The 22,100-nt window shown below is 41.1% G+C and overlaps 1 protein-coding gene across 2 annotated transcripts; it reads right to left on the reverse strand.

Annotated features, from left to right (window-relative positions):
* Positions 1 to 6,042: 6,042 nt before the first annotated feature.
* Positions 6,043 to 21,888, reverse strand: cep41 (centrosomal protein 41). Of its 2 annotated transcripts, XM_063000752.1 has the most exons (11): positions 21,781 to 21,888; positions 19,460 to 19,523; positions 16,774 to 16,821; positions 15,928 to 15,989; positions 14,959 to 15,022; positions 14,743 to 14,869; positions 13,794 to 13,966; positions 12,881 to 12,948; positions 12,195 to 12,309; positions 11,473 to 11,682; positions 6,043 to 6,236 (listed from the first exon to the last, which is right to left on the reverse strand). In XM_063000752.1, the coding sequence occupies exons 1-11, from the start codon at positions 21,811 to 21,813 to the stop codon at positions 6,121 to 6,123; spliced, it is 1,080 nt and encodes a 359-aa protein (XP_062856822.1). In that variant the 5' UTR covers positions 21,814 to 21,888; the 3' UTR covers positions 6,043 to 6,120. The 2 variants fall into 2 exon arrangements, with proteins under 2 accessions (XP_062856822.1, XP_062856823.1); XM_063000753.1 differs by lacking the exon at positions 19,460 to 19,523 and having other exon boundaries at positions 21,781 to 21,881.
* Positions 21,889 to 22,100: the final 212 nt, after the last annotated feature.

Consider the following 22,100-nt stretch of genomic DNA (forward strand, 5'->3'; position numbering starts at 1 on the left):
CACCAAGAATAACCTCTACTAAACCAGCGGCTTAGTCTAAACATGATCCACACCAAGAACAACCTCTACTAAACCAGCAGCTTAGCCTAAACATGATCCACACCAAGAATAACCTCTACTAAACCAGCAGCTTAGTCTAAACATGATCCACACCAAGAACAACCTCTACTGAACCAGCAGCTTAGTCTAAACATGATCCACACCAACAACAACCTCTACTAAACCAGCAGCTTAGTCTAAACATGATCCACACCAAGAACAACCTCTACTAAACCAGCGGCTTAGTCTAAACATGATCCACACCAAGAATAACCTCTACTAAACCAGCGGCTTAGTCTAAACATGATCCACACCAAGAACAACCTCTACTAAACCAGCAGCTTAGTCTAAACATGATCCACACCAAGAACAACCTCTACTAAACCAGCAGCTTAGCCTAAACATGATCCACACCAAGAACAACCTCTACTAAACCAGCAGCTTAGCCTAAACATGATCCACACCAAGAACAACCCCTCCTAAACCAGGAGCTTAGCCTAAACATGATCCACACCAAGAACAACTTCTACTAAACCAGCAGCTTAGCCTAAACATGATCCACACCAAGAACAACCTCTACTAAACCAGCAGCTTAGTCTAAACATGATCCACACCAAGAATAACCTCTACTAAACCAGCAGCTTAGTCTAAACATGATCCACACCAAGAATAACCTCTACTAAACCAGCAGCTTAGTCTAAACATGATCCACACCAAGAACAACCTCTACTAAACCAGCGGCTTAGTCTAAACATGATCCACACCAAGAACAACCTCTACTAAACCAGCGGCTTAGTCTAAACATGATCCACACCAAGAACAACCTCTACTAAACCAGCAGCTTAGTCTAAACACGATCCACACCAAGAACAACCTCTACTGAACCAGCAGCTTAGCCTAAACATGATCCACACCAAGAATAACCTCTACTAAACCAGCAGCTTAGTCTAAACATGATCCACACCAAGAATAACCTCTACTAAACCAGCGGCTTAGCCTAAACATGATCCACACCAAGAACAACCTCTACTAAACCAGCGGCTTAGTCTAAACATGATCCACACCAAGAACAACCTCTACTAAACCAGCAGCTTAGCCTAAACATGATCCACACCAAGAACAACCTCTACTTTCATAAATTATGTGGACAGTGTGATCTAATCTAATCTTAATCCATGTCATGACGAACTGCTTTTTAACACCCAAGTTCTGTTTTTGTAACCCCTCAGAAAACATCTGGGGTAATGTTCTATGAGTTTGAAATACACAATCTTATGTTTGGGTTGAAAATAGCACAGCTCAATAACAACTTCATCTTATCTGAACTGTGCAGTATGGAGGAAGTATCATGGCTTAGTATTGTACTACTAGTGAGCAGCTTGCAGTCAGTATACAGTAATAAATGTAATTTTGTATTAGAACGTTGTAAGTGTGTAAGGTGAGTTATCCTTCACCTTAAGCTTAATAAAAGTTAACTGATGCAACAAATGACCCAACACTGTGAATTAATGATTCCTTTCAGCTTGGAGTGAATCATCCAATTAAGAAATTAGACGCTGCTGTTTTAATGCTGGGACACTTATGTATAGTTTTCTTTTCATTTTTTAAATCAAAGTGGATGTCTATTTTTTAATTGCCAGATATTCTTACCTGTGTATTGGGAACAATCAGGGTTGCTCAATATGCAAGGAATTGTAGATCTACAAATGGTGTTGTACTGTTACATATTTTCTCATAAAAAAATATCTATGAGCATATGTAGATTCAAACCAGAAATACCAAAAAATGGAATAACCATCAGATTCACTCTGAAAGCTCCACATGCATCTGTGTTTAGCTGTTTCACTTTTAAACTTGTGTTACAGCTTGGGGTTCTGAGAAATTGGAATTTTTTTTATTTCATTCACTCACTTTCTTAACTGCTGGCCAATTAGGGTTGTTTGCTCAACTTATGCATTGGGTGCAAGGCACACAGTAACACCCTGGACAGGTCGCTAGTCCATCGCAGGGCAGACACACATACACACACACAGCAATTCCCATATAGGGCAATTCAGTGTCTTCAATAAACCTGACTGCATGTTTTTGGACTGTGAGAGGAAACCGGAGGAGGAAACCAAACCCAGGATCTTCTAGCTGTGAGGCGACAGTGCTTCCCACTGTGCCACCGTGCTGGCTTTTTATTTCAGTGTTTTTATATTATACTTGTGTATTTTCAGTGTATAAGTGTCAAAAACAACCCCATTATTTTACCTTAGGCTAAAATATATGCAGTTCCAAGAAACAATGGAACACATTAACAGGTTTCCCATACATACTTATGGGATGTTTGTTTGTTTGTTTATTAGGATTTTAACGTCATGTTTTACACTTTGGTTACATTCATGACAGGAACGGTAGTTACTCATTACACAAGGTTCATCAGTTCACAAGGTTATATCGAACACAGCCATGGACAATTTAGTATCTCCAATTTACCTCACTTGCATGTTTTTGGACTGTGGGAGGAAACCGGAGCTCCCGGAGTAAACCCACACAGACACGGGGAGAACATGCAAACTCCACACAGAAAGGACCCAGATTGCCCCACCTGGGGATCGAACCCAGGACCTTCTTGCTGTGAGGCAACAGTGCTACCCACTTAGCAACCGTTCAGCCCTTCTTATACCTTGACACTCAATGCCTTTTAAACTCAATGCCAGTCCCAGAACCAACTGATGTTGAGTTTCAAGGTACCACTGTATAACAAAAAGGGAAATGTATAACAGAGATGTATAACACAAGATGATGTATAACATCAAGACATAATATATATATTTTTTAAATCTATTTTTTGATACAGATTTTATTTTTTAAATAATGTATGCCAATATACTTGGGATAAATCAGGATTACTCCAGGAACATTATGTGCATTTACTTCTAAGAAAACATTATTAGATGATAAGTAAAGCATTAAGGAATTCTGCATGCACATGTTAATAATGAAAATACATTCATGTCTGGAAATATTTTAATTCAACTTTAATTATACAAAACAATCAATCAGGTAGTTTCATTTCTTTCAAAATCTTGGTACAGCAATGGAGAGTCTTTCTGATCAATACACACACACACACACACACACACACACACACACACACACACACACACACACACACACATACACACACACAGTGTTACCGATTACTACACAGAGGTTTCAGTGCACTTTCACAATGTAGTTACAGCAGACGACTGGAAAGTTTCTTCATGTTTGTATTTCATACATTTTCCTCAACTGCAACAGGCACAGAAACCCACAGCAATACTGACTAACTTCTCTAGTGGTGTTTGCATTGAGATCTATTACTACAGACCAAACAGCTAAATCTCAAACATGCAGATCAAGTTTACTTTAAAGTTTAAGCACACTTGAGATTTCAAAAATTTAAGCTCTGGCCCAAAATTACTTATGCAGCAGTTTATATAATTCATTTGGAAGTGTATTATGTTCTAAAATGTATTTAAACTCTGTGGCATGGTCTCCTAATTCTTTGTTAGTGGTTATGATTAAAATACAATTACACTATACAGGCAAAAGTATTTGGCCACCCATTCTAATGATTGAATTCATGTGTTTTAGGCACAACAATTGCTAACAGGTGTATTGAATCAATTATATAAAGGATTATATTTGGTTCCAACTTTGAGGCAACAAAATAAGGCACAAAGCAAATTCTGTAAAGACATGAAGAGAAGCTTAGTTTAAGAAACTCTAGTGTCCTGCACTAGAGTCCTAGAGTCCTGACCTCAGCCCCAATTAACAGCTTTAAAATGAACTGGAACATCAAATTGAGGCTTCCTTGACCAACATCAGCACCCAGTCTTACAAATGCTCTTTTCACAGAATGGGCACAAATTTCCACAGATTACTTCAAAGTATCAGATGATTGCCTGTTATAGCTGAAAGGGTCACATAGAAGTCCCTCTGTTTTAATATTTTTGCTTTTTGAAATGGTCATGTGTCCAAATACTTTTGGCCATAAAGTGTATAGGAATACAAAATCACACAGAGCTACTTTTAAAATGGACTAAAAAGGGAAACATTTGACTAAAGATTATTAACTACAGCTAGTGACTTGTTTTTCTGTTAGAAAAGTAAAAAGCTGCGTAGAGATCTGATTGACGGCTTTAATAAAATTCCTAAAATTATTCAAAAAATCTGTGTTTGGTTTTTAAGATCATTTGTACAAACAATTGATAATACAATGCACTGGTCTTTTAGTCCAGGTTAGGAAGCATATAGGTTGGTTGTGTTACGGATCTGTTTTCCTGCCAGTGGAACTGGTAAATTAGGGAAATAATAAAGAAGTGAAACTCTTCACAATTCCAACATTAGCCAGGACTCCAAACACTGGATATAATTTGGTATTCAAGCAGTACAAGGATCATAAACAGAACTGTTTTTAAGTTGATCATGGACTTTTCAAAATCCTGATCTCAACCTTATTTAGAGTATGTGGACTGTACCAATACTGCCAAGCAGAGAGGTCAAAGATCAAACTAAAGTTGAGGCAGAAGGTTGGTAAAGGTCATCAAAAGTTGTTGACTGAGAAGAATTACAGGAAAAATGAGCAAACATTAGAAGTACGGTAATGACTGTAGGTATTTAGATCCAACAAACTTTCAGTATTCAGTCACAGAAAAATAAAAGTTGCAGAAATCATCAAAATCCCAAACCGCTGTAAAATATACACTGTATGTGCAGTTCATTCTTCCAACTTTGTCTGATGAATGCCCTTTCCTGTTCCGGCATAATTAGTGATTAGGTTAAAAAACACTTGAGTGTTATTATAACACCTGTTATGATAAGCAAAGTCAAAAGATTATACTATATATACACACGTGTGTGTCATGACATGTCAGTCTTAGGATTTTAGTGCTGGTCCCAGGCTCAGATAAATAGGAGGGTTGTGTCAGGAAGGGCATTCTGGTGCAAACTGTGACTTCAATACACACGTGAATGATATGCGGTGGCGACCCACTAACAGAAGCAACTGAGAGGAATTATTTATTCATTGGATAAAAAAAATCAACCAGAACTGTGATAGCTGTGATTTTAATAAACAGTATTTGGACAAAGAAGAGTATTTTAGGCACTTCTTGCCACATTGTAGGGACAATGTAGCCTAGTGGTTAAGGTACTGGACTAGTAACCAGACAGTTACCACCACCGCCAGGTTGCTGCTGTTGGGCCCTTGAGCAAGGCCTTAACCCTCAATTGCTTGGACTGTATACAGTCACAGTAATGTAAGTCGCTTTGGATAAAAGTGTCTGCTAAATGCTGAGAATGAATGAATGAATGAATGGGTTTAGATCTGGGGATCCAGGGTTTGAATTTCAGAGGTGCTATGAATTAGTTGGGCGTGTGCACGGACATAATTGGCTTATGTCCAAGGGTGGATAGGGGGAGGTGCCCGAAACAGCCTAGCCACTGAGAGGTGCACCTAGCAGTGCTGGTCCCAAGCCCAGATAAAAATAGGAGGGTTGCATCAGAAAGAGCATCCTGTATATCAGGGTAAGTATGGACCCGATATGCTGTAGCGACCCCTAAATATGGGAGCAGCCATAAGGAAACTTCCAGAAAAAATACAGTTGTGGAAATCTTTGAAATCCCAAGATTGCTATAAAAGTAATGTCCCTTACATGTGTATTAAAATTTCTGACACCAAGTGTACATGCTTATTAAACACAAATGTTCTCCTGTGAAATAGGAATCATTAAATAGATGTACAGCTCTTATTAAAACCTGACACAAAGCTGATACATTCCAAATCAAATGAGCCACTCTAAGGATGAGGATGTTGTTGCGCCATCATCTACATACAAACTGAAATCGAAATACAGCCACATCAATAAGCACTTCAGCATGGCCCTATCACAGATGTTGAATGATTAATAACTGATAGTTGTGCCTATAGGAGACCGCAGTTTGTACAAGAATACATCAGCTGCCCATTAGTTTACAATAAGGACATGGTACCAGAGGGCTTTAATTGGGCTGGACTTGTTGCAAATAAGGCTGACGAATAAGATGGACTTATTTCCAGGGCTGACTGCTTTGTGATCTGGCGCTCGCTGAGCCGAGTCGACTACTCCGGGCACTGGAGGCTTTGGAATGGGCACTGATAGTGGACATCCTGCTGCTCAGACGACCTGAAATGAAGTACAACACACATGCGGTGAATTAATGAGATCCAGCAAAACACCTACTGTGTACAGTGTTCAAGATCAACTGTAAGTGACGAAAACGTCACTTGAGCCAAATATCTATAAATATATTGGGAATATGATATTGGGAAGCAAATTTTGCCAATTTCTTATAACCATTAATCAACAAGCTTATAGAGTTGCATCAAAATATAAAACATGTTGCTGATCTTTATATCAACAAATCACACATGCTTTACTGTACAGCTTTCAGAATGTACAATTTTATGCATCCCCACCCCCCATTTTTTCTCCTAATCTAATCGTATTCAATTACCTGTTTTGTATTTCCACCTCTACCACTGCTGCCTTAACGAACACACACCCCTCCCAACACATGTGCAGTAGCAGATCACTTCATTATCAGATCGCTTCATGAGGCGGGATTATATGGAGATCCAGATCACACACAGAGAGTCCCTCACTGATCCCATTATGCCCTATCTCATTGTGCAGACACAATGATCAGCCAGCAGAGATCCCCTCTGACGAGCCAATTATTGTCCATTTAGGCAAGAACTGAGATTCGAACTCGTGAGTTTGACATGTCAGCACCTAACATGCTTATCACAATAAATAAAGATTTAGTTGGTACTGTATATTAAAGTTCCACCTGACACTATTATAATAATAATCATAATAGTCTAGGCCTGATGGAACACCTTTATTTGTCATATACATATACAGTGTATCACAAAAGTGAGTACACCCCTCACATTTCTGCAGATATTTAAGTATATCTTTTCATGGGACAACACTGACAAAATGACACTTTGACACAATGAAAAGTAGTCTGTGTGCAGCTTATATAACAGTGTAAATTTATTCTTCCCTCAAAATAACTCAATATACAGCCATTAATGTCTAAACCACTGGCAACAAAAGTGAGTACACCCCTAAGAGACTACACCCCTAAATGTCCAAATTGAGCACTGCTTGTCATTTTCCCTCCAAAATGTCATGTGATTTGTTAGTGTTACTAGGTCTCAGGTGTGCATAGGGAGCAGCTGTGTTCAATTTAGTAGTACAGCTCTCACACTCTCTCATACTGGTCACTGAAAGTTCCAACATGGCACCTCATGGCAAAGAACTCTCTGAGGATCTTAAAAGACGAATTGTTGCGCTACATGAAGATGGCCAAGGCTACAAGAAGATTGCCAACACCCTGAAAGTGAGCTGCAGCACAGTGGCCAAGATCATCCAGCGTTTTAAAAGAGCAGGGTCCACTCAGAAAAGACCTTGCGTCGGTCGTCCAAAGAAGCTGAGTGCACGTGCTCAGCGTCACATCCAACTGCTGTCTTTGAAAGATAGGCGCAGGAGTGCTGTCAGCATTGCTGCAGAGATTGAAAAGGTGGGGGGTCAGCCTGTCAGTGCTCAGACCATACGCCGCACACTACATCAAATTGGTCTGCATGGCTGTCACCCCAGAAGGAAGCCTCTTCTGAAGTCTCTACACAAGAAATCCCGCAAACAGTTTGCTGAAGACATGTCAACAAAGGACAGGGATTACTGGAACCATGTCCTATGGTCTGATGAGACCAAGATTAATTTGTTTGGTTCAGATGGTCTCAAGCATGTGTGGCGGCAATCAGGTGAGGAGTACAAAGATAAGTGTGTCATGCCTACAGTCAAGCATGGTGGTGGGAATGCCATGGTCTGGGGCTGCATGAGTGCAGCAGGTGTTGGGGAGTTACATTTCATTGAGGGACACATGAACTCCAATATGTACTGTGAAATACTGAAGCAGAGCATGATCCCCTCCCTCCGGAAACTGGGTCGCAGGGCAGTGTTCCAGCATGATAATGACCCCAAACACACCTCTAAGACGACCACTGCTTTATTGAAGAGGCTGAGGGTAAAGGTGATGGACTGGCCAAGCATGTCTCCAGACCTAAACCCAATAGAACATCTTTGGGGCATCCTCAAGCGACCAGCAGAGGAGCGCAAAGTCTCGAATATCCGCCAGCTCCGTGATGTCGTCATGGAGGAGTGGAAAAGCATTCCAGTGGCAACCTGTGAAGCTCTGGTAAACTCCATGCCCAGGAGAGTTAAGGCAGTTCTGGGAAATAATGGTGGCCACACAAAATATTGACACTTCAGGAACTTTCACTAAGGGGTGTACTCACTTTTGTTGCCGGTGGTTTAGACATTAATGGCTGTATATTGAGTTTTTTTGAGGGAAGAATAAATTTACACTGTTATATAAGCTGCACACAGACTACTTTTCATTGTGTCAAAGTGTCATTTTGTCAGTGTTGTCCCATGAAAAGATATACTTAAATATCTGCAGAAATGTGAGGGGTGTACTCACTTTTGTGATACACTGTACATGCCCCAGTCATAGCCAATCATGTCTACATGTAGACACCAAAACAGCTAATAGCACTCTGGGTATATGAACCCTAGATCCCAGCGGTAGTGTGCTAGCTCTACCTAGACTACTTGAGACCCCAGTATCGAAAACATGGCATGATAAAAAGACATGGCAGAAGGAATGCCATGGGAAATTCCAGGGGGCTGGAATGGACAGAATGCCAAGTGAATTCCCAGGAAATAAAGATCTCTCAGAAGAACAAAAATGTCTAGATAAAGGGGGGCCAGTGCATAAAGCTATTATTCAGTCTTACCCTGCATTCACACCGGCAACCACACAATAAGACAGTGACTGGAAGTCATTCATTAAAAGTAGGAGTTGGTGATTTACAGTTTTTGTTGCAACAGGCTGTCGACTCTATTTTGCTACTCATTTGCATAGTTTTACACTGTTTAGCATTACAATGTGACTATCAGTGAGAGGGAGGACAGCTGGTTTAAATTTATTGTTTGCCACAATCATACAACATCTTTTTAGTCTCTGATATACAAACATTTGTTTAAAGACCAGTTTAAGACTGCCTTATCCTGGTCATGGTTCAGTTTCACTGGAAAACAGTGGCATGAATACAAGGAACAGGGTTCCAATCCATTGCTGGGCTTCGGCAATCCCCCTCACAGACCTTAGACATAGCCGATCACGGCTGTGTAAACGCCCGGTTGGCTGGTAGCAGTGTTAACGCTTTGAACTCGTATGTCAGCAGTGGTGGGCTACCATTATAGACCGCTGTGGCACCTAAGAACCCAGTTTTGTTTAATTTATAATGTTAATGTAATATATTTTACAATAATTATAACAAATAAAGGGTGATTTACGACATATGTATTTAAAATGTTTTGGATTATCTTAAAGCTCTTTGAAGTTTAAGACATCCCGAGCCAGTCGGGCGTTCACATACAGACATGATTGGCTATGTCTGAGAAGGAGGCTTGGCCGATCCCCACAATGGATTCCAAAAACTAATAACACAAATAGTTGTATTTTATGAACCTACAATCTAACAACTTTTTCAGAAAATCAGGCGTTACATGACATGAAATGTCTCTAAATTTGTATCTATTCTGGGTGAATCTGACAATTTTATCAAACTGTCAGTCAGGCTAATTAGTGGTTTAAATAGCAGCTATTGAAATCCACAACGTGTTAGGACAGAGCAGCCCTTTAATTACACCAAAATATGAATTTAATGGTGAAAATGACCCGTTTTTACTTTACTGGTTTATTGACTACAACTAAAAACATCCAACACAAAGCAAATATTTTCTTCACAGAAATAAAGAACATGTGAACCCAGTTATTCATGCGAGCGTGCTTTTAAAATGGGCAGTGTGATATTTTACTGCCACCTACTGGTGGCTAGAGTACATTCACTATAGAACTACACTGATAGAACTAGGTCAGATGTATTCCTGTCCTGCGTCCAGTGGACCACAGCGACCCTGACTAGGATAAAGCAAAATAAAAATGCAAATGAAAATTGCAAACGAAAAACAATGCAGTTGTAGCCTAGTGGTTAAGGTACTGGACTAGTATTTAAAAGGTCGCTGGTTCAAGCCCCACCACTGCCAGGTTGCTCCTGTTGGGCCCTTGAGCAAGGCCCTTAACCCTCATTAGCTCAGACTGTATACTGTCACAGTACTGTAAGTTGCTTTGTTGAAGGCATCTGCTAAATGCTGAAAATGTAAATGTAAAAATGAACAAAACTCCCACTCCTAAAACTCACAATTGATGATCCAAAAATACCACAATTATACATATTGGAGCCTGCAATTCTAAATTAAATCCTGCTTTTATTGAATTGCTGAAATTACTGTATTCTTATGCAAACACATCCTTTAAACTGCGCAAGCAGCTTGTTTGTTTACCTTTCAATTTTTTTCAGGATTTTCCCTTTACCTCCCAATGTCATCCTTTACAAATTCTGATTGGGAATCTGCTACCACTTGTAAAATTCCTAATGTGATCAAGGAGAGCCAGATCATCACACGCCCCCCTGCCAGTGTTGGGTATTGCATACATAGAGCCACATTAAACTGTATTTTCTGTCATATTGGGCTGTATCTCCTATAGTTTACAGTTTGGGTGAATGTTACATTTGAGTTACCATTGATTTTTGATGTACTCATTTACTATGGTTTTGGTCATTATTGGTGGTATTTTTAGATTTATGGTTTGCCAGTTTGTTTTTCTGTTTCCTGTTATTCCACCATGTCCTGGTATCCAGCAAATTCCTATGTTGTATTTTTGAGTTTACTGATTATTCTCAGGGCGGCACGGTGGCTCGGTGGGTAACAACGTCACCTCACAGCAAAAAGGTCCTGGGTTCCATCCCCAGACGGGGCGGTCCGGGTCCTTACTGTGTGGAGTTTGCATGTTCTCCCCGTGTCCCGGGTTTCCTCCGGGAGCTCCGGTTTCCTCCCACAGTCCAAAACATGCAGTCAGGTTAATTGGAGACACTGAATTGCCCTATAAGTGAATTTGTGTGTGTATGTATGTTTGTCTGCACTGCAATGGACTGACATCCTGTCCGGGGTGTTACTGTGTGCCTTGCGCCCATTGAAAAGCTGGGATAGGCTCCAGCACCCCCTGTGACCCTAATTGGATCAGCGGATAAGAAAATGAATGAATGATTATTCTCAGTATTTTGATTAATGGCTTGCTGGCCTACATCCTGTATATAAAGTCATACAAAATCCAGATCATTCAAAAGGGTTGACAAACCTTAGCATTTTTTGTTTGTATCTCAGTTGCTTGCACTATAAGCATTAACACTGGTGGTTGTGAACAGACATGGAGTGGATTACTCACTGCTGGGCTCACTTGGGACGAGCACCTCCTCCAGGTAGCACTGGATCTTGTTCAGGTCCTCCGAGGTAAAGCGGCATTTCTTCTCTGCCAGTCGCTTCGGCTGACGGAATGTCGAATTCTTCCCACCTGAAGATCCTGACGGCAGGCAGGCGATGGGAAAAGAGCCAGCCGTCATTCCCTCCGGAAACTTCTGTGCGATCACCTTCAAACCTTTTAAACAGTGAACAAGACGAAAATATTTAAATAAAAAGCAGGAGGCATCCGCATGCAGGCAGTTAAGTCTGTGTATGATGAGGTGTTGAGTTGCAGAAGCACAATTTCATACCTGGCCAAAAGTATGTGGACACCCAACCATGACCTTGTCGGAACACATTCCAAAACGTGCAGTCGCCCTCTTGTTGCTACAATAACTGCATCTATTCTTCTTGTAAGACACAATACTTTACAGAGTGTGTCTGTGGGAATGTGTTCCTGTTCAGTTAAATTAGCATTTGTGAAACTAGGCAGCAATGTTGGACAAGAAGGCCTAGCTTGAAACTGACATTGCAGCTTGTTCTTAAGTGTATTTAGTAGGTTTCAAGTCATGGCTTTGTGAAGGCCAAAAGTATATGGTCCACATACCTGTGGCCATATAGTGTTACCAGACAGTATTACAAACCATTAGTAAGAATACATAAATAATGAAATATTGTTTAAACAGAGTGGTAGTGGCTAGAACTCACCTCCAGAGAGCATGAAGAGATTCTCAAAGCCTCTCTCACACATGGTCGTAGCCGCCTGGCTGGCTATTCTCTCATCCTCGTCATACAAGATGATGATCTTTCCCACAGAGTTTTTCTGTCAATCCAGTTCAGGATTTCTTCCAAAAAATATTTGTACTTACTGTATATTTGTTATCGCTGTAGAATTCAGGCACGTCAGTTGTAATTGTTATTCATTCGTTCATCCGTTTTCATGTTTTACTAACACTTCATATTGGTCAGGGTCTGCTTTGTCCCTGCAGTAACACACTCTGTACAGGATGCCCATCCACCACAGGGCTTTGGTCATACCTCCCAGACAAAGCCATGTCTGCGTAGACACCAGCTGCTGCTGCGATTGTAACCCAGACCTCATGGGCAGTGGTAGCTCAGTGGTTAAGGTGCTGGACTAGTAATCAGAAAGTTGCCCGTTCAAGCCCCACCATTGCCAGGTTGCCACTGTTGGGCCGCTGAGCAAGGCCCTTAATCCTCAATTGCTTAAATAGTGTTCAGTCATAATTATAGGTCGCTCTGGATATGCTGCAAATGTAAATCTTAGCAGTGGTAAGCTAGCGTAATACATTGCTGCGCCAACAAACAACTGATATTAAAATGAAAAGTAGCACACTACTGCCTTTTCTCTGGACAACACTGAAAGTAAAGGATACGTAATCGAGAACTTGTTTGGTATAAGGGTTCATCGTTCTTGACAGAGTGGTGATGGGAAAATTGTGTGCTGTAAATAGAGACAAATACAATTAACGTCCCTGGTGCACCAGCCTATATAATATAACATAATATAATAAAAGATGTCTGTTTTAACCATGTTCATAATACAAAGCATTATTACTTACATATTTACCCACTGCACTTTATTTACTCATTACTCACATGAAGCATGAAGCTTTGTGTTTTCAGGAGTTTGTACATTTTTTTCATAATTTGTGCCATGACTTAAATCAGGGGTGTCAAAAACTATGACCCATGGGCCATTTGTAGCCCTTTGCCATTTTAAAAAAGGCTCGCATAGTATTTAAGAAATAAAATTAAACTCACTCACTCACTTTCTTAACCGCTTATCCAATTAGGGTCGTTGGGGGTTGCTGGAGCCTATCCCAGCTTTTCAATGGGTGCAAGGCACACAGTAACACCCTGGACGGGGCACCAGTCCATCATAGGGCAGACACACATACACACACACACCCATTCACCTATAGGGCAATCAGTATCTCCAATTAACCTGACTGCATGTTTTTGGACTGTGGGAGGAAAACTGAGCTCCAGGAGGAAACCCACACGGACACGGGGAGAACATGCAAACTCCACACAGTAAGGACCCGGACCACCCCGCCTGGGGATCACACCCAGGACCTTCTTGCTGTGAGGCAACAGTACTACCCGCTGAGCCACCGTGCCGCCCCACTTGACTGCACAAAGTATATGGAACAGTGGTAGCTTGCCAAGGTCAGAAAAAAACGGTATTTTACACATTATGTTGAAAGGAAACATTGGTCATAAGACCAAAAACAAATTACTATGGAAGATGTTAAATAAGTAACTACACTGGGTTTTATGTCTCACCACTGATGATATGGCACTGATCGTACGAGTCTTTGTCCCTCACATCCAGCAGCAGGTAAGGGCAGTCTGGGTAGGGCTGGTCTTCTAGGCTTGGTGTGCACACGGGAATTGGGCTCACTGTGTTCTTCTGTCCATCCTTGTCCACATCCAGCTCTCCTACCCCACTGATCACACTGTCATTACCACACACATGCACACACATACACTCTCTCTTACTGTTTATAAATGACAGAATGGCCGAACTGATACCCTGCCAAGTCTTCGGGGAGGGATGGTGGGGATGGATGGGGGGGGGTCTGATTACACTGCGATCAGGTGGAACAGAACTGGAGGTCCTGAGAAAAGCACTCTATCAGATGTTAGCTTGAGTGTGTGTATGTTTACAAATTGGCTGGATAGCCATATATATGTGGACACCTCTTATGATTAATTAGCTTAGGTGTTTTGCACACAGGTAAACAAAAATACATTTCACTGGTCCAACTGGCACCTGAAGTCACTCACTCGTTTTCACACTCACACACAGGCTGGTTGATCACGGATGGCACTACGTGACCCTCTGTATGGGATAATCTAGCAGGGGCATTTAAAAAGCCAAGGTGAAAATAAGAAACATTCTCTTATTTTTTTCCATTTCATCTTCATATTTTATTACTGCTTTATCCTGGTCAGGGTTGCAGTGGTTCTGGCCTCAGTGGAATCACTGGGCACATTGCAGTAACACACCCTAGAGAGGAACCAATCCACCATGGGTTAAAATGTACTCCTACCCCAGTTAGCAGGGTCTGATCACGGGACGCAGTTTATTTATATTCTTATCTGTAGCGCACAGATGTTTAAAATCCCAACAACTCCGCTGCACCTGCTGCACTGATAAATGTGCATACTAATAAATCATGAATAACATGAATAAACAAATATACTCAGAATACTGTTTACTGTGGACTACCTTTGAAGTGTGGATCTTGGAGAAAACGTGTCATTTGACTCGTTCCCATCAACTGTTTTTGCAGGCTGTGGAGACCCATCAGTCTGATCTGAGAGACGATCTGTTTCTGCTAACTCAGACGCTTCATCTGTGAAATAAAGGTACTTTAAACTAGCAGCAAATTGCATTCAAAATGAAAACTGAAATGAAAAATCTAGAAAACAGTGAAAAGTCTACCATCAAGTCCAACTTCATCCATTATGCTCTCGTGCAGATCTGATACTGAAGCCACCTGTATCACCTGATAGAAGACAAACACAAGAAGATTTAAATTCAAAATGATAACAATCATTTTTCATCCACTACTTCATCCTGGACGGCACAGTGGCTAAGTGGGTAGCACTGTCGCCTCACAGCAAGAAGGTCCTGGGTTCGATCCCCAGGCGCTTCATCTGTGACCGCCCCGCCCCAGGCGGGGCGGTCCGGGTCCTTTCTGTGCGGAGTTTGCATGTTCTCCCCGTGTCTGCGTGGGTTTCCTCCGGGAGCTCCGGTTTCCTCCCACAGTCCAAAAACATGCAGCCAGGTTGATTGGAGACACTGAATTGCCCTATAGGTGAATGGGTGTGTGTGTGTGATGCGATGGACTGGTGCCCCGTCCAGGGTGTTACTGTGTGCCTTGCACCCATTGAAAAGTTGGGATAAGCTCCAGCACCCCTCCCCCCCGACCCTGATTGGATAAACGGTTAAGACAGTGAGTGATTACAGCGGGTCTGGTTCTGAAACACTAGACACAGAGCAGGAATAGGGTAAAGATTTGGTCATCCTGACATAGCCAATCTTGTCTGTGTAGACACCCAGCTGGCTGAAAGCACTGCTAAAATTCGAACCCAGGTCTCAACATTGGTGGGCTAGCATAACAAACCGCTTTGTTTTTTCACCTCATTACTAGCCCCAAATTGCCCCTGTCTCAACTTTTTTTGGAATGTGTTTCAGGCCTGAAATGTAGGAATGGATGTTTATCAATAAATGAAATGAAGTTGAGCAGACAAAACATGAAATATCTTGGGTTCAAACTGTCAAGGAAAACTGTGTTTTTATTTTATTCACATTTTCCATACTGTCCCAACGTTTTCTGATTTGGGGTTGTAGAATCTATCTTTCACATATTAACATCATTATAAATGTTATAATAAAAATAAATCTTACCAGCTGTGCAAATGTTGTCACTTTCAGCCTTTTAAAAAGTTCATCTTTTTTATACCTGTAATCTGTAAGAACAGGGTGAAAGCAAGTTAAAAAGTTATGTAGAGAAATAGCTGGACTACAGTCAGCAATTGTAGAACTAAGTGAAGTAAGTGGAGCTGATAAAATGGACAGTGTGTGTAGAAACCAGGAGGTGGTTTTAATGTTATGGCTGATCGGTGTACATCCCATCATTTGTTCCCTTTGCTTTTTCCACAGACACGTCAGCTGTATGTGCATTTTATAGCAGATCGGCACAAACAAATCACAGCATATTAACATTTACACTGTAACTACAGTTAAAACATCCATGTCATAGTACCAATTCATTCAGAGAACCAGATTTCTCTCAGTGGTGCCGAGGTGTGTGAGATCTCCAGCTCCACCCCTTGATTAAATATCAACCATCAGCATTAATCGAACAATGATTCTTTTATTTATTGGTTGATTTCATGTTCATGTTTTACCACAACTTCATCCTGGTCAGGGTCACGGTGGGCTCACACCCCTGACAGGATGCCAATCATGTCTGTATGTAGACACCCAACCGGACGATAGCACTGCTCAGAAGTCGAACCCTGGATCCCAGCGGTAGTGGGATAGCATAATTTACTGCAGTGTCACCCAAGCAGGCAATTTGATATTTATGATGAATTTTAAGTAAAACTGCCATACTCTGGTTTCTGGTTTTATTATACAATAGAAACTTGAATAGCGGTTCATATATCAAACCTTGGTTGTGGGTATAAACGGTTTCTGTGGATCAACAACTGTTTACAAAAGTATTGGTGGATTCCACACACAACTTACTTTTCTTTATATCTTCTAGCCTTTCGAGGTACTTAGTCATGCTCCAACCTGTAAAATATTTACAGTTAGTTTCTCACCAGATATACGATTACACATCGTTCAGATAGCTATGTGATGTGGGTCATTCCTACAATTCGGTGCTTTTTGTGTCCCCAGTACTGATCATTATATTTATTAAATAAAATTTAAAACAATACAATTTCTAAACATCTTACTGAAATAATGAACACTTTCAAATACTAAACACAATGTTTTTTACCTCCCCAAAATAAAATGACTGTATACATACTGTTTTTATCTCTTAGATACCAGAGGTTTTCCCATGTTCCCAGTGCTGTACATTCTGATTTAGTGATGATATATGAGGTTTAATCATGAAAATATCTCAGTCGTTTAATACTGTTAAAAAGCTTTGCTTAAGTCCCTCTAAACCTTGGATTTTTTTTCTTTCATGTTATTGCTTATTATAAGGGTTTTTCACACGTCCCTCAAGTTGCTGGTCCACCCTGTTATTTCTTACTACTGTCTCTTAAAATGAAGAGCTGTTTTACATCCTGACATCATTTCCTGGAGCTCACATGATCTTTTTGGAGGGAAAACAACTGTGGAAGATGAGCGGCTTATTAAGCTTCTCATTTTAATGTTGTTTTTTCCACATTTTATCCTAAAAGTCTTATATAGTCAACCATAACATGTCCACCCTGTTATGGGATATATGAGAAAAAGCTATACGGTTTGATCATTTTAAAAATAATCACACTAAAAAACAGAGAATTCTTTGTCTGAATTCACTTTTATGCTAGCATGGTTTTGCTCACTCGCTAGCTAATGGCTAATTTTATGTCAGAATGTCCACCCTGTTATGGTCCACCCGAACATAATACAACCTAATACGTAACAGGGTGGACGTCACAATGTACAGTGTATCACGAAAGTGAGTACACCCCTCACATTTCTGCAAATATTTCATTATATCTTTTCATGGGACAACACTATAGACATGAAACTTGGATATAACTTAGAGTAGTCAGTGTACAGCTTGTATAGCAGTGTAGATTTACTGTCTTCTGAAAATAACTCAACACACAGCCATTAATGTCTAAATAGCTGGCAACATAAGTGAGTACACCCTACAGTGAACATGTCCAAATTGTGCCCAAATGTGTCGTTGTCCCTCCCTGGTGCCATGTGTCAAGGTCCCAGGTGTAAATGGGGAGCAGGGCTGTTAAATTTGGTGTTTTGGGTACAATTCTCTCATACTGGCCACTGGATATTCAACATGGCACCTCATGGCAAAGAACTCTCTGAGGATGTGAGAAATAGAATTGTTGCTCTCCACAAAGATGGCCTGGGCTATAAGAAGATTGCTAACACCCTGAAACTGAGCTACAGCATGGTGGCCAAGGTCATACAGCGGTTTTCCAGGACAGGTTCCACTCGGAACAGGCTTCGCCAGGGTCGACCAAAGAAGTTGAGTCCACGTGTTCGGCGTCATATCCAGAGGTTGGCTTTAAAAAATAGACACATGAGTGCTGCCAGCATTGCTGCAGAGGTTGAAGACGTGGGAGGTCAGCCTGTCAGTGCTCAGACCATACGCCGCACACTGCATCAACTCGGTCTGCATGGTCGTCATCCCAGAAGGAAGCTGACGCACAAGAAAGCCAGCAAACAGTTTGCTGAAGACAAGCAGTCCAAGAACATGGATTACTGGAATGCCCTGTGGTCTGACGAGACCAAGATAAACTTGTTTGGCTCAGATGGTGTCCAGCATGTGTGGCGGCGCCCTGGTGAGAAGTACCAAGACAACTGTATCTTGCCTACAGTCAAGCATGGTGGTGGTAGCATCATGGTCTTGGGCTGCATGAGTGTTGCTGGCACTGGGGAGCTGCAGTTCATTGAGGGAAACATGAATTCCAACATGTACTGTGACATTCTGAAACAGAGCATGATCCCCTCCCTTCGAAAACTGGGCCTCATGGCAGTTTTCCAACAGGATAACGACCCCAAACACAACCTCCAAGATGACAACTGCCTTGCTGAGGAAGCTGAAGGTAAAGGTGATGGACTAAACCCAATTGAGCACCTGTGGCACATCCTCAAGTGGAAGGTGGAGGAGTTTAAGGTGTCTAACATCCACCAGCTCCGTGATGTCATCACGGAGGAGTGGAAGAGGATTCCAGTAGCAACCTGTGCAGCTCTGGTGAATTTCATGCCCAGGAGAGTTAAGGCAGTGATAATAATGGTGGTCACACAAAATATTGACACTTTAGGCACAATTTGGACATGTTCACTGTGGGGTGTACTCACTTATGTTGCAGCTATTTAGACATTAATGGCTGTGTGTTGAGTTATTTTCAGAAGACAGTAAATCTACACTGCTATACAAGTTGTACACTGACTACTCTAAGTTATATCCAAGTTTCATGTCTATAGTGTTGTCCCATGAAAAGATATAGTGAAATATTTGCAGAAATGTGAGGGGTGTACTCACTTTCGTGATACACTGTATATGAGGTTCATGTGTAATTTACTTGACCAATATTAGTTTGGAAAAGTATAACACGTCCTTTTTATAATAAAACATGAAAAACAAATTAAAACGGTGTTTCATTTTCAAAATGTTTTAAGGTCCAAAAGACACCCAATCCCAGGAATGATGTCAATAGACCAGAAATGAAGATGTTACCTGTATCAAGTCTTGATTTTACATGTTGATATTTGGGGTTTTGTGGAGTTCTCTTTATCAAGTACTGAAAAAAATCAATTATTATAATTAGATTATTTAGACAGTTTCCAGCTGTCAGGCACAAGTATTACTTCTACACAGGACACAGCCTTCTACAGATATACTACACAGTCAAAAGTATGTGGATGTGGACACCTGAATCTCCCATCTATAATGCACTAGTTAAACATCGAATTTCAATATCATAGGCATTAATATGTTGTTCATATGTGTTTTCCCCATTGCAAAAATAAATGCAGTCATGTTCCAATATCTACTAAAAACCCTTTCATTTCCATTCAGACACAAGAGCAGACGTGTGGCCAAGCACTGTAAAGACCAGTTAGGCCAAGTTTTTTCTACTTTTTAGCAATCCATTTCTTTATGAACTTTTGATTTGTGCATGGGACATGAACCTGCTATAACAAGAAATGACATTCCCCAAATTGTTGCCACAAAGTTTGAGGCACACGATTTCCTCTTAGAAGTGGTAGCTCAGCGGTTAAGGTACCGGACTAGTAATCTGGTTCAAGCCCCTTAATAGCCAAGTTGCCACTGTTGGGCCCCCAAGCAAGGCCCTTAATCCTCCATTGTTTGAACTGTATTCAATGATAATTGTAAGTCAGTGTGGATAGAAGCGCCTGTTAAATGCTGCAAATGTACACATAGAAATTGGTCTTTGTTGGAAGATCCAGCAGGGATATCATTGTACCCTGGCTCTTTTCTAGAGCTGGTTTACCAATTAAATTTGGAGACTACTGAAACACATTCATAAAAAGCTCTGTCTACATACTTGTAGCCATGTAGTGCATTTACATTAACCATTTATTTATCTGTAAAAGCAGCCTTTAGTTTATCACAGGGCAACACAACTACACATCTACACATTCAATCACTCAATCAATTTTTGAGGCAAATGAGGGCAGCCAAACCTTTTGTATGGTAACCCATGTGGACATGGGGAGAACGTGCTAAACCCTAATAAACAGTGACCGAAGGTTTTAAAATAAAGGTTGAAATAAGTTTGAACCCAAGTCCCAAGAGAAGCACTGTGCATTTTCCATAAAACATCACATGACCAGCTGCATCCTAAACCGCATTCTAACTAGTATGTAAAAACAGTAAGGACACTATTGATGATATACACTGATCAGCCATAACATTATGACCGCCTCCTTGTTTCTACATTCACTGTCCATTTTATCAGCTCCACTCCCCATATAGAAGCACTTTATAGTTCTACAATTACTGACTGTAGTCCATCTGTTTCTCTGCATACCTTTTTAGCCCCCTTTCACCCTGTTCTTCAATGGTCAGGACCCCCACAGAGCAGGTATTATTTGGGTGGTGGATCATTCTCAGCACTGCAGTGACACTGACATGGTGGTGGTGTGTTAGTGTGTGTTGTGCTGGTATGAGTGGATCAGACACAGAAGCGCTGTTGGAGTTTTTAAATACCGTGTCCACTCACTGTCCACTCTATTAGACACTCCTACCTAGTTGGTCCACCTTGTAGATGTAAAGTCAGAGACGATCGCTCATCTACTGCTGCTGTTTGAGTTGGTCATCTTTTAGACCTTCATCAGTGGTCACAGGATGCCACCCATGGGGCGCTGTTGGCTGGATATTTTTGGTTGGTGGACTATTCTCAGTCCAGCAGTGACAGTGAGGTGTTTAAAAACTCTGATTCACTCATACCAGCACAACACACACTAACACACCACCAGCATCAGTCAGTCAGTGTCACTTGCAGTGCTGAGAATGATCCACCACCTAAATAATACCTACTCTGTGGTGGTCCTGTGAGAGTCCTGACCATTGAAGAACAGCATGAAAGGAGCTAACAAATAATGCAGAGAAACAGATGGACTACAGTCAGTAATTGTAGAACTACAAAGTGCTTCTGTATGGTAAGTGGAGCTGATAAAATGGACAGTGAGTGTAGAAACAAGGAGGTGGTTTTAATGTTATGGCTGATCGGTGTATGGTGGTCATACTATTTAGTAAGCTAGTATGTCCTGTTTCACTGCTCAGCAAGTCAACATGAGCTTATTAATAGGATATTAGAGTCATTTAAACTAGAAAACGTTATTTATGTGTTATTAAACAAACATACAGTATCCAAGCCACCGGTTTGTGCTGGCAGAGCAGAACCCGAGAACACAAGAACTGTGGTGTCAGACCACCTGAGCTTATGTCAATAAGAATCCGTTAGCTGTTCAGACATTTCATTCTCACACGCTATTTTTTTGCACAACCTATTAAAATAGAACATTTCTTACCTCCTTATCACCAATACTCAGTTTATTCGACATCTTTCACAGCAGCTAACGCTGTTAGCCAGCTTCTACCTCAACTTAAACATCACTACACATTCGCCTTAAACAAGACCTCATCTGATTGGTCCGTTTGTTAAAGTTTATCCAATCAACACAGCTCTTGTTGAGACACCATTGTTAGCTTATTTGACGCTAACGTTTGAAGCAGTTGCCTAGCAGCGGTTGCTTAGCAGAGGTTAGCGTGCCGTGCACCACCGCACAGTGTGCCTTGTGAGGGTGGCGTCTAAAGTCCACACCGTCAAACTACGTAGTGTCCCTAAGTA

The sequence above is a fragment of the Trichomycterus rosablanca genome, chromosome 8, assembly GCF_030014385.1.
Source record: "Trichomycterus rosablanca isolate fTriRos1 chromosome 8, fTriRos1.hap1, whole genome shotgun sequence".
NCBI lineage: Eukaryota > Metazoa > Chordata > Actinopteri > Siluriformes > Trichomycteridae > Trichomycterus > Trichomycterus rosablanca.

Bases quoted from the DNA above. Each gene is read 5' to 3' on its own strand.
- cep41 (XM_063000752.1), bottom strand. From the start codon at position 21,813: ATGTCGAATAAACTGAGTATTGGTGATAAGGAG. The intron at 19,524-21,780 runs GTAAGAAATGTT...GATTTTTTTCAG, and splicing joins TGAGTATTGGTGATAAGGAG to TACTTGATAAAGAGAACTCC. The intron at 12,949-13,793 runs GTGAGACATAAA...CTCTATTTACAG, and splicing joins TCAGTGCCATATCATCAGTG to CACACAATTTTCCCATCACC.